The 17,088-nt window shown below is 55.0% G+C and overlaps 1 protein-coding gene across 1 annotated transcript; it reads right to left on the bottom strand.

Moving 5' to 3' along the window:
- Positions 1–7,770: 7,770 nt before the first annotated feature.
- On the bottom strand, positions 7,771–13,644 carry CTU1 (cytosolic thiouridylase subunit 1). The gene is made up of 3 exons (XM_080644903.1): positions 13,567–13,644; positions 10,054–10,602; positions 7,771–8,418 (listed from the first exon to the last, which is right to left on the bottom strand). Exons 2-3 carry the CDS (start codon positions 10,559–10,561, stop codon positions 7,865–7,867), a joined length of 1,062 nt encoding a protein of 353 aa, XP_080501029.1. The 5' UTR covers positions 10,562–10,602; positions 13,567–13,644; the 3' UTR covers positions 7,771–7,864.
- Positions 13,645–17,088: the final 3,444 nt, after the last annotated feature.

Genomic DNA, 17,088 nt, shown 5'->3' with positions numbered 1-17,088 from the left:
CCTCTTCCATTGTTCCAGGAAGGAAGGAGGAAAGGGCGGCTGGGGTGGCAGGTGGGGTGTGGGTCAGGTGGCAGGAAGGGGAGGGCGGGCCTGTTGGGCCACTTCTGTTTTCTCCCGGGGACATAGGAAGACCAGGAGCCATTGCCTCTCCTCAGACACCTGGGCAGGTGGGGTGGGGGGAGGGCTGACTGTAGAGAAGATGCCGGGTGAAGTGGGCCATCGGGAATGGACAGAGGAGCCATCTGAGCAGTTGGTTGATTTTGTTGTTGTTGTTGTTTCTCCAGCAAAGAACAGGCAGATCTAGGGCTGTGTGATGTTGGGGCAGATGCTGAGACAGGGAAGCTGAGGATGGGAGGGGTGGGAGGTGTGGGGGTTCACGAAGGGGTGGACTGTGGGGCGGTGGAAGTGGAGACAGAAGGGGCTTGGAGGGGAGGCTGAATGAGAAGGGTCAGGGTGTCTTTGAGGTGGAAAAACAGGTACAACAGAGCCACCCACAACCCTGGGAGGCTGTGGTCAGGGAGTGGGATGTGGGATTTGGTGGTTTCAGAGGTGGAGCCCTTCTGGATGCAGATAGGGGCTGGGGTGTGACCGTGAGAATGGGTGACAGCTGGAGGTGGTCTCCAGCCACGTGGATGTAGGGATACTGCCCAACCAGGGGGTCAGAGCCCCAAGTCCCGCGGTCAGCGGCTGCCTGCCTCCATCTCAACAAAAACAAAAATGTAAAGCCCAGGCAGGTTGCCAAGGGCTTTACATAGATTATCACATTTAATCCTCGCAAACAGCTTCGTGAGGTTGGAGACTCTCAGGAGTGCGTGCGTGACATGTGAGGACACCGGGGCTCAGACTGAAGTCACTTGTGCAAGTGGCGTCGTCCGGGCCGGAACCGCGGCTGCTGAGCACCGTGCCATCCGGCTCTAACTGTTGTCCGTGCCGCTGGAGGCCCAAGCGTGGGAAAGCCTGGCGTGAGGGTTGATGAGGGCGTCTGCATGGAGCACACAGACCCTCACCTGTCTTCCACAAGTTCTTGGTGGACAATTTTCTTAGTACCGCCCACGTGCCGTGTCTCGCCGAATTCCCCCCATCAGCCCCGTGAAATGCATGCAGACACACTCCCATTCGACAGATGAGGAAACAGAGAAATGTGGTCAGTTTCCCAACGGCGCCTGGTGAGCAGGTGGGGGAGCTGGGGTTCGAACCCCAGCCCGTCTGTCTCGATGCCTCTCTTTGCCGCTGACCTCATGCGTCTCTGATTACCCAAACTCCCTCTGGGTAATCTCTCCGAGGTCTCTGAGCCAACACCTGTGTCTGCTGCCTGCCAGGCAGCATCTGGGTGCACACCTGGGCACCCCTGATGCCAAGTCAACAGCCGACAAACATCTCTGCCTCACCCCCCCCCCCCCCCCCCCCGCTCCATGGCTGCGTCCCACTTATTTTTGTTTAGGCTCCATGGTATCCCTCCTCTCGCCCCCCGCCCCCTGAGTCTTCCCCTTGTTAGTAAATGACAACATCCTCTTCCCTGTGGCTCTGGTCCCAACCCGGGAGTGGTCCTTGATCCCTCCCTCGCTCCCGCCTGCCACTTTGACAAGTCTAGTCACCTCAGCTCCAAAATAGATGGCGAATCGCCCACTTACCTCCTGTCACCCGCTCTTATGCAAGCCACCCGTCTCTCTCACCGGGACGGGCACAACAGCATCCAACTTGGTCTAGCTGCTTCTACATTCGACCCCTGTCCCCACCTCCCCCATCCCCAGCCCCTACCCCACACCAAGTCAACGTGTCTCTCTCTCTCTCTCTCTCTCCATATATATATATTATTGATTTCAGAGAGGAAGGAAGAGGGAGAGAGAGATAGAAATATCCATGATGAGAGAGAATCATGGATTGGCTGCCTCCTGCAAGACCCCCACTGGGGATCGAGCCCACAACCCGGGCACGTGCCCTTGACCGGAATCGAACCTGGGACCTTTCCGTTTGCAGGCCGACGCTCTATCCACGGAGTGAAACCGGCTAGGGCAAGTCAACGTGTCCTTAAAACACACAACAGTATCTTGTCAAAACCTGCTCAAAACCCATCTGTCTTTTCCCACTGCAATGGTCAGCGAACCGAAATGCCCCCAGGGTACCCCAGCCTGGCTCGTGTCCGTCTCCCCCACCTCTGTGGCTCAGGCCTCCTGGGCTTCTGTGATTATCTGGACGTGGTAGGTGCCTTCCCACCTCAGGGCCGGCCTTTACCTGTGCCGTTTCCTCTGCCTGGGACATGCTTCCCACCACCCTGCCCGTGATCCCCCTTCCACTCTCAGCGGGAAGGTCGCCCGCTGACCACCTTCTCTAGAGCAGATGTCCCCTTCTGCTTCCTATTGTAGCTTCGCTGGTGGTTTCCCGTCTACGCCTGATTTCAGCTTATCATGGCTTTATGTGTTTGCTTCCTTGTTTGTTTGTTGTTGTTGTTTTTCTCGAGGTTGCGTGTCCCCGTTGGATGTCCCTCCTGCTTTACGTACTTGATGTGTAGCCCGACTCCCACAGTCTGTGTGTCAGCACGCACAAGGGCGGGCGGTTCTGCCCGCGTTATCCGCTTCTGTGCCGGGGGCGCGTAGTAGGTGCTCTGTGAAACGCTCATGAAACGAAGAAACGGATCTGTCGCTACAACGAAAGCTTCGTGAGGGCAGGGACCGTGCCTCACGTGTTCACTGCAGAGTCCCGGGAGCCCAATCCGATACTTGCCTGTGGCGGGGAGGGGGCGGGGGGACGAGTGAGATGATCACAAAGCCTTCTCTCCAGAATGTCCGCATCCAACGCCTCTACCTCTTCAGACCTGACAGGAATCTCCAACTAGCGGGCCCTGGGAGAGCGTTCATGGCGGGTGGGGGTGGGGGGGAATCCCATCTTTCTGAGACTGGGCCCCAAATACTTGCAGGGAGGAATGTTTCCAACTCTAGGGGATGGGTACCATCCGCCCGGTCCTTCTAAGGGTCGCTTGGGTTTAAGTAGGGACTGCATTCACCAGGCCATAGACCTCAGCAGCAGCCCGGCTCCCCGCAGATCAGGGCCTCCCGCCTCAGCAGCCCCCGTGCCCGCCCTCTGTGGGAACTCTGGCCCTCTCCCTCCACAGAGCTCTCCCGTGTGTGCTGTGGCCAGCGGCCTCGGGGCCAAACACCTTTGTTTCCGCTCAGTCTCTTTCGTAGAGATTTCTCTTGCATGTGGGTTTATGTGGAAACCCTTGTGCTTACAAAACACACCCTAAAGTTTATTTAGTAGGATTTCCATCCAACCCTTGGCGCGTGCTTCGTGAATAGCCCTTGTATCTAAGCCCAGCCACTCCCACACCCGGGCCACGGCCGGTTTGGGCTGCTCCCTGGCCTCCTGGACACGGTCTGAGAAGGGTCGTTCTGACACCTGGGGCAGCCCCATCTGCTCTAAACTCTCCCCGATGCCCCATAAGCCGAGCTGAACACCCACTGGTGCAGCAGCATTCTGACCCCTCTTGGGGGGGCCCGGCCACCCTCGCCGGCTCCTCCCGGCCATCTTGTGCCAGGAGCAGCCCTTCTGCACAGGTTCTCCGTGCTCCCAGGGCTGGCGTGCCTGCCATCCTTCATGCCAGCCATTGTCTTGTTCCCTTCCCACCCCTTTCCGTGATCATTCTTATTCATTTACTTACTAGAGGCCCCGTGCACAAAATTTGTGCACTGGGGGGCAGGTCTCTCAGCCTGGCCTGCACCCTCTCCCAGTCTAGGAGCCCTCGGGGGATGTCTGACTGACGGCTTAGGCCCGCTTCCCACGGGGAGCAGACCTAAGCCGGCAGTCGGACATCCTTAGCACTGCTGTGGAAGCAGGAGAGGCTCAGCTTTTGTGAGCCCAGCTTTTGCCTCACCAGGGGGCAGCTCTTGCGTTGAGCATCTGCCCCCTGGTGGCCAGTGTGCATCATAGAGACCAGTTGTTCTGCTGTTTGATCACTTTGCATATTAGCCTTTTATTATATAGGATTATTATTATTTTTTTCATCCTCACCCAAGGACATGCTTAGGGAGAGGAGAGAAAGAGATAGAGAGATGAGAGAGACATTTCGATCAGCCACTCTCCTGCACACGACCCCAACCAGGGACTGAAACCACAACCCTGGCAATTGAACCAGCGACACTTCGGTGTCCAGGACATCACACAACCGACAGAGCCACACCGGCCGGGGCCCTGCTCATTCTTACCTCCTGGGTCCTGGGTTGAGCACTACCGCCTGTGGAAACCATTTCACGGCACCCCACACTGAGCTGGGTACCCCACGTCTGGGGGTGGAAGGAAGGGAGAAAGGAAGGGGAGGGGAAACAGCAGCCCAAACTGTCAGTTATTGAAATCAACCAAGATCTCTAAAACCAGGGGCCAGCCTGGCCCTTTTAATAGTCATGTGGCTGGTGACGTGTTTGCTCCGGATAAACATCTTTGAAATGGATGGCTCGGTAATCACAGCAGGAGAGGCACGTACACGCCACACAGGGGAGAACCCACGTGTCAGGACTTACCCTGCACCCCCTTAAACGTGTGGCATGCTTCTACCCCCGATTTAGCACCCTCTGACATACTCTATATTCTGTTTATTTTTCTCCTTTCCCGTTGGGCCCCTCCCACGGGGGCAGGTTTTTGCTTTGGTCACTGCTGTCACAAATTAAATGCTCAATAAACGTTTGTGGAATGAACGAATGAACACACAGCTCTTGAGGTCAAGGAAGGTTTCCCGAGTTCATGTGGGGTCTTAAGATTTCTGCCGGACTGTGCCTTGGAGGCTGGTTTAGGTCACCGGAGATCAGAGTTCCCAATGAAGGGAGGGGCCACCCCATGCACAGGCATGGGCACAGTGACCCCTTGTGGTCAGGGCTGAGAATAGCATCTTCCCCAGCTCCCAAGGGAGGCCCTCATGTCTATCACATGTGGATTGAATAGTGGTTGGACTTGAATCCAGATAGGCTGAAAGTGTAACAGACACATCAGATTTCAAAAACTCAGCAAAAGAAAAAAAAAAGAATGTAAAGGTTTTTTTTAAAAAAATTGGTTACATGTTAAAGTCATAATATTTTGGATAGAGTGGGTCAAATAAAATGTTATTTAAATGTCACCTGTTCCACCCTGGCCAGTGTTGCTCAGTGGTTGGAGCGTCGGCCCAGGCACCAAAGGGTCGCAGGTTCGATTCCTGGTCAAGGGCACATGCCTGAGTTGCAGGTTTGATCCCCGGCCCCGGTCGGGGTGTGCGGGGGAGACAACCAATCGATGTGTCTCTCTCACATCGATGTTTCTCTCTCCCCACCCCTTCCAGTCTCTCTTTAAAAAAAATCAATGAAAAACAATATCCTTGGGTAAGGGTTAACAAAAAAATTTTAAAAATTAAATGTCACCTGTTTCCCCCTTCTAAAATCTGACTATTAGAAAAAAAAAAAAAAGAAAGAAAATATGACTATTAGGAAAAAAAAAGAAATAAAATATGACTATTATTACAGCCTTGGCTGGGTAGCTCAGCTGGTTAGAGCACCATGCCCATACACAAGGTTTTGGGTTCAATCCTGGGTCAGGGCACATACAAGAAGCAACCAATAAGTTCATAAATCAAGTGGAACAACAAATCGATGTCTCTCTCAACTCAATTAATAAAAATGAAAAAGAAACTTTATCATTACATAGATGACTCACACCATATTTCTATTGAACAACACCGCCCTAAATCACAATAGAAATCTAACCAAACACCCATTTCCCGGTGGGAGGGAGAAACTCAGTTGAACAGAAGGGAAAAGGTCCCTTGCCCAAAGCCATAGGTGAATGAGAGGCCCACCTACAAAGGACCCAGGTCCCCGGCTTCTAGCAGGCAGCATAGCAAAAGGGTCCAGCGTCCCACCTCCTTCCCTGAGCCACAAGCTTATCCTTTGTAAAATCGGGAACCAACCCCCGGCCCATCACACCTCTGAGCTAACACGGGAAGAATGCTCTGCAGTGCCCGGAACACAGGAGCCATCCCATTGTGGTAACTACGGGTACTGGACTTATTGGAGGTGGGGGGGGGGACTTTGAAAGGTGTATAAATGTGCCATCACTGTGTTATACACCTGAAATGAATAAGACGTTGTATGCCAACTGTAATTGAAAAAGAAGCGTTGTTTTTTAAAAAGGCATCCCAATTGACCTTGATCATCTTGCGCCCCCTACAGTCCATTGTCCTCACTGCAGCTGGGGTGAGCTTTGAGGCAATGGAAATCCGATCTTGACCTCTTTGGGTGGAAAGCTCCCCCATGATTTACCATCATCCTTAGACTCAATGCAAATATTTCTTGCCCCCGCAGACCCTGCACGGCCCGCCCTGGCTACTGCCTCATCTCACCTGTTGCTATTCTTCCTATCCACTCTGCTCTGGACACACTTTTCCTGCTGTTCCCTGGATTACCAAGCTTACTCCCACCTCCAGCGGTTCCCTCCACCTGGAAAGCTCTTCCCCAAGATGGCTTTATGATTCGTCCCTTTGCTTTATTCTGGTCCCTGCTCACATGCCACCTCTTCCAAGAGGCCTTGCCCTGACCCCTGTGGAAACTGGCTCTTGCCATCCATCTCCCTCTCCCCTTATCCCACTTTGTTTGTTGCCTTCACCATGACTTGGCCTGGTTTATTTGCTTATCGTCGGTCTCTCCCAGACTGTGAGCGTCAGAAAGGGCAGGGGCTTTCGTCTTTTGTTCACTGCCGTATTCCTACCACCTCGGAGGAATTCCTAGCACCTGACACACAGGTCACAGACAAGGTGCTCAATAAACATTTGTTGAATGAACTATTAATGCGAATACTCGATTCGCTCACGGAAGAGGCAGGGCACCTGGTCCCTGTCCTCCAGCCCAATCTAATTAGGGAAAGATGAGACCCAAAGAGTGCGGATGGCCACAGCGGAGGGCCGGATCCAGGGGATGGGGTCTGGGTGAGGTGGGAGGAGAGAGTCAGGAGGCTTCCACGAGGACCCTGGAGGATTTGAGCAGGAAGAGGGGAAAGAGAGAGCATTCCCGACAAGGCACCAGCCCAGCAAAGCTTGGAGGTGGGACTGTAAACACCAAGTCTCCCCTGGGAGTCTCCACTGGCAGGACAGTAACCCTGAAACCCAGAGCCCCCTGGTGGCCAAACCTTAAGGTGAACAACCAAGTCCTTCCAAGAGTGCTTTGATGGGGGGGCTCTGATTCCATGTTCAGAGGAGGCAGCTGAAGACCAGAGAAGTCAAGTCACTGACCCAGGCTCACCCAGCTCGGCCTCCAAAAGCTGAGGTCTGGGGAGCCCACCCGGCTGTGCCTCACCCATCACAGACACCAGGAGGGATTCAGGGGTGAGCGGGTGGGGCCAATTCCCTGGTCTTGAAGAGCCCCAGGTAGACACCGGTGTGACCCCCAGCTCGGTCCCTCCCCAGTCAGGTGACCTCAGGCCAGTTTCCCCTGTTCAGGCTGCAGCCAATGAGATTATGCAAATGATGAGAGGGGGCGGGCCTGCAGGGTGCTCAAGGCTCAGAGAAGCAGCGTTATTACTGAGCCCTGTGCCCACCAAGTCAGGCGGCTTTGTTTATCCCTCTACAGGCAAACAGGAAATGCGGGTGCACAGTAGGTGCTCAGGAAGGTAGCACAGGTGTGAGGCAAGCCCCCCTCTCCCCGCCCCCCAATTCCCACTCGCTCAGGAGTGGAAAGTTGTTCAGTCCCCTCCTCCCTCAGACCCTGCAGCCCAGGCCCCCAGCTCCTGCAGGGTCTCCCGACTTCACAGCGAAGCCCTGGGCAAAGGTCACTCGGGTTTATTCACAGTGTCATTTACAGGCGCCCCACGCCCCGAGCTCCCCGGTTGGTCGGGTCCCAACGGAGAACTGTGGTCCCTAGAAGGTGGGAACAGCGGGAACGGCTTCCCGGGTTGCGGGTTGGACCTGTTCCCGCTCCTGAGGAGTCCCCGCAGGCCCCACCTCGTCCCGCCCCCGGCGGCCTTTGCCGATGGCCAGGCGGGGCCGGCCGCGGTCCAGGCCGTCCAGGAGGGCGCAGGCCTGGCAGAGTGCGCGGCTGGCCAGCGCCCCGCAGCGGGAGCAGGCGCCGGCGGGCGGGGGCCGGGCGGCCGGGGCCAGCGCCAGGCGCTCCGCCGAGTGCACCAGGTCCAGCACCGCCGACGGCCGCGCCGCCTCCAGCAGCTTCAGCAGGTCGCGCGCGTGGCCGCGGAAGGCCTCGGGCGCGTACACACACTCCTCGGAGAAGTAGTCCAGGCGGCGGAAGTGCGCGTACAGCACCACCTCCTTCTGCGAGGCCAGCTGCAGCGGGCGGCAGCGAGGCAGGGCGCCCCCCTCGCCCGGGGAGCCCAGGCCCCCGCCCCGGGCCAGCCGGCCCGCATCGCCCCGCAGGAAGTTCATGAGCACTGTCTCTGCCATGTCGTCCGCGTTGTGGCCTGGGGGAGAGACGGGGAGCCGGTCAGAGAGGGCGCAGGGGGCGCTGCTGGTCATGAGGACCCGGGGGCACAGGGGGTGGGGGGCAGAAGGTGGACCAGTGAGAAATGGAGAGAACAGACCCCCATGGATCCATTTGGGGTGCCCTCACTGTCACCCACCTACCGGGCCAGGCAGGCCCTGTGCTAGATGCCCCTGGCGGAGGGAGTAAAAGTGCTTTAAGCTACAGGTGCCATTCCGGCCTCAGTGTCTAGTGCACTCAGGCTGCACAGCGGAAGTCAAATGGCACTTTACGGAGATTCCCAACAGGCTGTTGACACACGTGCCCCTGGCACGGCAGGTCGCGGAGAAAGTGACTGCACCACCGTCACCCGGAACTTTAAGCTAAATGTCTATTGACTGTGCATGTTGTCATCTTAGACTTTTCTGTACAGTGAAACCCGGGTCTTCTCAGGGCTTCTCCGTCAGCCCGCATCCTCTCCTCAGGGCCCCTGCATGAGCTGTTTCCTTTGCTCACAACACCCTCCCAGCCCCTCTTCGTCCTTCACCTGGTTACCCACGCAGCCTTCAGGTCTCTCTCACTCCACAACGCTCCCTGAATCCCCGCCTTCCTCCCTCCTCCAGGTTCTCCTGCTGCAAACTCGCAAAGAGCAAAGCGTACTTTTCCTTAGTAGCGCCTGTCAGGTCGTCACTATGTTATGTGAGAAGGGGGCGGGAGCAGACTGACTGGTGCACCATGGCAGCAAACGTCTGTGTCAGCTTCACTGCTTCTCGGCCTCTGGTCTAAGCGCTTCAGTCATAACTCACCTAACGCCCAGCCTCTCCGGGACCCAGGTGTTATTAACATCCCCAGTTCACAAGAGAGGAAACCGAGGCTAGGTGCTCGGCTAGAGGCTACATGGCTTGCATCCGGCGCATAGTAAATGGTCAATGATTACTTGAAGGGATGACTGGGAGGGAGTAAGAGAGAATGAGAGAGGCAAACCGAGAGAGAAAAGAAGTTAAAAGACACAGTTACGTTTCAGACTACAGATGGAGGACACCGCTGCACACCCCTCCTTTCGTGAGGGGAAACCTGTAGAATGTCATTATTATTAAAAATATATATATATTTTTATTGATTTCAGAGAGGAAGGGAGAGGGTGAGAGAGATAGAAACATCAGCGATGAGAGAGAATCATTGATCGGCTGCCTCCAGCACGCCCCCTACTGGGGATTGAGCCCACAACCCAGGCATATGCCCTTGACCAGAATCGAACCCGGCACCCTTCAGTCCGCAGGCCCACGCTCTATCTACTGAGCCAAACCAGCCAGGGCTAGAATGTCATTTTTAAAACGCAGAGAACCACGGCCCTAGGCCCTAAGGGTACCCTTCCAGCCTCTATTTGCCACTGTGTATGTGCACCAAGATGAAGGCAGTGGCTCAAAAGCTGGTCACGCCTGCCCTATCTCTCCTGGGGACGCGCACATACCATGGCCTGAACCTTCTGGGGGTACCCATAGCCCTTTTACTGAGACCCTCCAGAGTCTCCTTTTCACTTCTCGAGCATGCGCTTCAGCCCCTGTCAGTGCCGCCCTCGCCGCGCATGCGCCCCTTCCTCCCACAAAGTCCCTCCAGCTGCCGCGCATGCGCTCACCGGTCACTACGTGCGTGGCTCCCACGAGGCGCGCCCCTTCCTCCAGCGCCCGCCGCCGCAGCACCCCGCAGAAGGTGCAGCAGGAGCGGCTGCGGCCCGAGCCGGCTGTGCTGCGGGCCACGGCGTCCATCGTCCAGCCCCCGAAGAGGTCGGCGTAGGCCACGACAGTGAGCGGCAGCTCCCAGCGCGCCGCTTGGCGCCGCACGGCCGCCAGCGCCGCGTCCCGGTAGCCGCCGATGCCCTCATCCACCGCCACCAGCTGCAGCGAGATGCCCAGGCGCGGCGCCAGCTCGCGCAGCACGTGCGCCAGCACGGTGGAGTCCTTGCCGCCCGAGGCACCCACGGCCACCACGGCGCCGGGCGGCAGCAGGCGGCCCGCGACCACCGTGTGCAGCACCTCGGCCTCGAAGGCGGCGCAGAAGCAGGAGCCGCACAGCGCTTGGCCGGAGCGGGGGCGGCGGAGGGCGGCGCGGGCCTTGTGGCAGGAGGCGCACTGTGGGGCCGGCATCGCGGGGTCCGGGCGGGTGCGAAGGGTCCGCTTCTCCTGGACTAGAAGAGAAGGGAGGCGGGTTACAGGTGGATCCGGATTGCGGGGTTGCCTCCAAGCGAGGCTGTCTGGAAAGCGCCCTGCCGGAAATAGAGTGTGCCGGTGGAGCAGGCTTCTGGAGATGGGCTGGCCTATACACATGTTCTGCTTAAGGATTCCGCTGTGATAGGCACAGTATTCTCCATAGTCAGTGGCATCCTGCCCAGTAGCTTGTCTACATCCTCTCATGCATCTCACCTCACTTCATGGCTGATGGCCTATTGACAGGGGGGACCTATAATCTGATAGGTAGAGCACCTGAATTAATCTGAAAGGTAATCATATTATTTTAAATCTTAAAACACATATACTTATGTGAATAGGGGGTTAAGTTTTTAAGTTTCCTTTTCTTTTTTTAAAAAAATATATTTTTATTGACTTCAGAGAGGAAGGGAGAGAGAGAAACATCCATGATGAGAGAGAATCATGGTCGGCTGCCTCCTGCATGCCCCACACTGGGGATCGAGCCCACAACCTTGGCATGTGCCCTGACCTCCTGGTTCATAGGTCAATGCTCAACCGCTGAGCCACGCTGGCCGGGCCTAAGTTTCCTTTCCAAGGCCTGTGCAAACCAATTAAGGAGGTGACTCCGCTGTGGATTCAGCAAGCAGAACTGAATCAATAAGCATGGTCAGACCGACCCACCAGCAGTCAAAACATCATCTCATCGCCTGATGGCAAGGACAATAGCTGACCTCCGTTCCCAGCCTCACTCTAGCCCCTTCCCCTTTATAATCCTGCCCCCTGCCCCCTGCTGCAAGGAAGGATTTGAATGCTTGTAAGCGCCCTGTCTTCTTGGTTGGCTAGCCTTCCCAGTAAATGCCTTATGTGATTCCCAGTAAATGCCTTCCTTATTGGACACAGCGACAGGCAGCCAGAGCCCAAGTCCTGAGAACACCATGAAGCCCTATGCGATCTGGCTCCCTCTTCCGGTGACCTCCTACCCCAGTCTCCTTCAGCCATGCTGGCCCTTCCTCCCACAAAGTCCCTCCTGCTGACACCCCAGGAACACCACAGTCTGTGTTTACACGGGCTCTTCCCTCTGCCCAGAGTATTCTTCCCTGTCACTGGGCTCAGCAAGGAGCTCTTAGGACCCATCCACCATGACTGCCTGTCACCCTTGAAATCTTTTCTCCTTCTAGGTTTTTTGTGTTTTTTTTTTTAGAATAGTTTGTTGATTTTTAGAGAGAAAGAAAGGGAGAAGAAAGAAACATCGATGTGAGAGTACAATATCAATTAGCTGCCTCCCACACGTGCCCGGACGAGGGATTGAGCCCGAAACCCGGGCATGTGCCCTGACCGGGAATCGAACCAGCAACCCTTCAGTGCACAGGACAACACTCACCTCACTGAGCCACACCAGCCAGGGCTCTCCCTCTAGTTTTTTACTTGATCCTCCCTTACTCTCCTGCTGAGTCTCCAGTCTTTCGGGGAGAGTTCTCTTTATGCTCCTCAGGTCCTGCCCAGCTCATTCCCCTTGTGGGTGACTCTGAATGGTAGCTGGGCCTTCTCTCGGATCCTAATTGCCCCAACTGACCAGTCCCTCCTGCTCCCATCTCCTGGGAGCACCCCCACCTTCCACCCAGCTCCTCTGCAGCACAGGACATACAGTAAAGGCACCCTGGGCTCCTCTCTCCTCTCCCCCGACATCTACAGTCACCTCAGAAGACGAGTCTGTGCAGGTTGTTAGAGACTCATAGGGCACAAAGCCGAGTTTTAATTTTATTCAGAGGGAGATGGGAGAGTTTTGAGAAGAGAAGGGATATAATTGGACTTAAATATTAAAGCGATTTCTTTTGCTGCTGTGAGGAGAACAGACTGTACCCTACAAGGGGCAGAGGCCAGGAGGCCATGGAGGAGGCTATGGGGCAATTAATAGTCAGTGAGAGCCTTGGCTGGTGGGCTCGGTTAGTTGGGCATCGTCACTTTGATTCCTGGTCAGGCCACATCCCGGTTGCGGGTTCCTAGATCATCACATCGATGTTTTCCCCTCTCCCTCTCCCTCTCCCTTTAAAATCAATAACATATTTGGAAAACATTTTTTTTTTTTAAAGTCAGTGAGAGATGATGTGGCCTGGGTGGGGGTGGTGGCAGTGGAGGTGGGAAGAAACGGGGGTTTGGATCTGTTTTGAAGGTAGAGTCAGTCCATAGGACTTGCACAGGACACGGACTGGGGTGGAGGATAGGGTAATGAGAAAAGAGGAATGAAGAACGACTGAGGTTTTGGGCAAGGCACCTGGGAAGATGATGGGACATTTAGTCGGGGGGGCGGGGACAACTAGGAATTCCATTGGAACATGTCAGGTTTGAAGTCCCCGTCAAGCGTCTTCCGTTCAAAGACTTTAGGGACTCCAGGATGGGCCTGGCCCCTCCTCTGGGCTCCCAGAGCCGCGTGCATGCCTCATTCCAGCCTAACCAGGACTCTACCTGTCCGTGACAGGCCTGACTGCCCACTGTGAGCTCACTAACAGCAGGGCTGGGTCTGCCTCTCCACCATCGTCTCCCTCCACTTCGCACTGGGTTTGGCACACAGTGTCGGCGCTCAGTAAATATCTGTAGGATGAGGGGATAATAAGTGCACCCTGAGGACGGCACGCGGAACCCTGGGGATTGCTGCCTTGTCAGAGGATGGATATTGTGTGACATCTATCATGGCGGAGGTTCTAGGGCAGAGTAGGGACCTTCCGGACGAACCCGATTAGAGGCGGGGCAGAGAGATGGTCGAACCCGACTTGGGGGATGAGTGGGTGGGCAAGAGACAGGCGAACCGCAGTGTCCCACGTGGGGATCCTGGACAGAAGGCCTGGGGATACAGGCGTTGGGAAATCACAAAGGCGAGTCACCACCCCTGGAGACCCTTCCTCACACAACACCGCAACAAAGAGCGGCCGCCCACGGGCCCACCAGCCACGGGAAGAAATACTCACTTGTGCAGAATGTGGTGCTGGGATGGCCAAGCTGCTAGACACGCGGAAGCCCCGCACGGAAGTGGCTCCGGAGACTACGACTCCCACAAGGCTGTGGGGCTGGCTTGGCTACGGCTCCCAGAACCCCATGCAACAGCGCCATTACAAAGCACTTGTGGCTACTGGGCCCGCTCGGCCTACAACTCCCAGCAATCCTTGCGGCCCTTTGGGCTCTGTTTACCGCTTCCCAAGAGCATCCCCTGTTTCCTTTCTGCGCCTGCGCAGAGGCATGGGACGTAGCCGAGCTGTTTGCGAAGTGACTGCGTCCGTATTATCTGCTTTTGTGGTATTATTATAGGTTTTTTAATGGATTAGAGTGCATAAGGTGTCTACCCTTTGAGGTGGGGTTGCAGGTGGAAATTGAAGGTGGGAGTGCGAGGGTCGGTCGCGAGGACAGCGCATGTACGGGGGCAGACTTTCTGAGGGTGGGGGCTCCGAGGGTCTGCGGCTTGGTGGGGGGTCTCTGCGTGTCTGCGAATTGATTTTGGTGCATGTGAGCGTGTCGAATGCGGAGAGGAGCAGTGTGTGAGCTGAGGTCTCTGCGCGTGCGTGAGCTGCTAGTGATTTGGTGGTGGCGTGGGGGTGGGGTCTCTGTACATGCTCCTGGCTGGCCCTGGGTAGTGGATGTGCTTGGGATCCGCTGCACTGGTACACATTTCCTGTTATGTAAAGGTGGAGCTGGATAATGGAGGGTGAGAGAGAGCTCTTGATGGGACTAGGAGACCCTGCAGACTCCGACTCCGAGACTGAGGGGCCCGAAGGTGCAGTAGTCCTGAGGCACAGAGTCATGGGGACTCACGGTTCCAGTAACCCAACGGCCTCGAGACTGAGACCCTAGACCAGTGATTCCCAACCTTTTTTTGGCCATGCCCCACCTAAGCATCTCTAAAATCCTGATGTCCCCTCCGCCCACCCCGTGACATATAATTATCATTATTCAAAAAGTGAACTCTTATTCACGTGGAGGAAGCCTAAAAGTCCATTAACTTGGTTTAAACAAGCTTCCAAAGAACATGGCATCCAAGAAAGAGCAAAATGAAAGAACAATTGAAGTACTGAGGAAGAAATCACTAAGAAATTGTTTTTTAAAAAAATTATATGAAGTGATATGAAAAAATAGCAAAGTTTCAAAACATAATAGAGACCTGAAATGCATAAATATGTCACAATATATATTTATATACTGTATATGAGATCCCTAGAACCATAAGAAATGCAAAAAAATTCACTTTTAATAACTCATTCCCTAATTGCCCCCCTTAAAAATCAAATTGCCCCCCCTCATGGGGCACGTGCCCCATGTTGGGAACCACTGCCCTAGATGGACAGATCCGAAGGCTTAGATCCTTCCTAACCCAGGACCCCCAGGGCATGGAGTCTCAGCTCCCTGAGATCCAAGCAGCTGAGTAAACCACTGCTCCAGAGACAACCTTCTCCCACCCAACCCAGGGAACTAGAGCATCCATTTCCCCTCCAGTGGCCAAGGGCCTGGAGACCCCAGAAACTGAAATTTGGGGGTCCCAGGAGTCCAAAGACTCAGATTCCTGAGGCCCAGGAGACCAGAAATCTTGGGGCTATAAAACTTGGGTTCAGGGCCCCCAAACCCAAATCTCCAGATCCGGAGCTCAAAGGTCTTTATGATGAAGGGGGCAGAGTCTTAGACATCCCAGGAGGTGCAGAGCCTGAGGGTGAGTGGGTCTGTGGTGAGTCATAACCTGAGGGACATGAGGGGCACTGTGTAGCCTGTATTGTCCTCACGTTGGGAACCACAATGCCTCAGTTTCAGAGATGACCTCCATGAAGTCACCATTAAGGATCATGATGGGCCAGTTCTCGTCATCACTGGCTTGTTAGTTCATTTGGCTAGTGGTCATTTCCTGAGGTCTGCTGTGTCGGACCTGCGCTAGGTTCTGGTGATACAAATGAGGTCTCTGTCCTCTGTGGCCCTGCCTGGTGGGGGTGATGGAGACCTGCCTTTTCAGGAATATAGGGGGAAAATGTTGGGCTGAGAAGACCTTGGTAATTATTACTGAAACTAGAGGCCCAGTGCATGAATTCATGCACCAGTGGGGTCCCTTGGCCTGGCCTGCGTGATCAGGCCGAAACTGGCTTTCTGACATCCCCCGAGGGGTCCCAGATTGCGAGAGGGTGCAGGCCAGGTGGAAGGACCCCACTGGTGCACCATCGGGGCAGGGGAGGGACTGTGGGAGGGCTCCAGGGCGTGGCCAGCCCATCTAGCTCTGTCCGGATCTGCCAGACCCCAGCAGCAAGCTAACCTACCGGTGAGGGGTGTCTGCCCCCTGGTGGTCAATGCACATCATAGCGAGTGGTTGAGTGGCCTTAGCATATCATTAGCATATTACCCTTGATTGGTTGAATGGACGACCAGACACTTAGCATATAAGGTTTTTATTATATAGGACTCCCCAGTAGACGCACAGTCCCACTCATAGGAGTGGACAGACCTGGATGAAATTAGTGAAATGACTTCCAGAGAAGCCTTATCCATCATTGGTTCTGTATTTGAGAGTCACCCAAGCTTACCATCTTCCATCACATTGTTCTGATTTGAGGTTCAAGCACAAACCCCATGTAAGACATGCCTCTGGGTTGATGGAAAGAACCCTAGCAAATATTGGAGTCTCAGAAAAGAGAGTCGAGTCCTGGACCTCAGGGAGTGTGTACTGAACCCCATTTGAGTTCTACCCTCTTTCTCTCAACCCTGGACACTTAGGTCTCAGAGCAGTTGGTTGAAAGCAACATCCACTCCACAAACACTGGTTCAGAATGGAGGGGGAAGATAAAAAGAATGGAGGGACTGCCTGTGTTAAGCACGAAACTGTGAAAAGCAACCACATGAGTAGTATGCACACACACTACTCTGCTTTTGGTTCTGTTCAGGCCCTCCGTGGATTGGATGGTGCCCACCCACACTGGGGAAGGGCAACCCACTCTCCTGAGTCCACAGATTTAAATGCTAATCTCATCTGGAAATACCCTCAGAGATGCACCCACAAATAATGTTTAATCTGGGCATCCTGTGGCCCAGTCAAGCTGATGCATAAAATGAATCATACACTGGCCTAAGAAAACCAATATTCAGTATCTACACACACACACACACACACACACACACACACACACAGATGGGACATGTCCTGCCTCATTGCAGCTCTGAATCAGCACCACGGACAGCGCCATCGCCCAGGATATATCCTGGGCAGAGGGAGCGCCCCCTATGGGTAGTGAACTGACTTCGTTGGGGCAGAGGTGGGTTTGGTTGCAAACAGCACATAACTTGGTAGTTGATGGAGGAGTGAGTGGCATTGAAAACACAGAACCTGAATCCGGTCGTTTCCAGGATCACCGGCAGAATTTATGACCCTGTGACTTGCCTGAGAGTCCTTACCATGTCCACTCGGCCTGTTTCTCCCTGAGAACTCACCTTCCAGTTCATAAGAGCAACAGCCCCCCTACTTCCAG

Source organism: Plecotus auritus, assembly GCF_963455305.1.
Source record: "Plecotus auritus genome assembly, chromosome: 10".
NCBI lineage: Eukaryota > Metazoa > Chordata > Mammalia > Chiroptera > Vespertilionidae > Plecotus > Plecotus auritus.
This window is presented reverse-complemented; position numbering and strand designations above follow the sequence as displayed.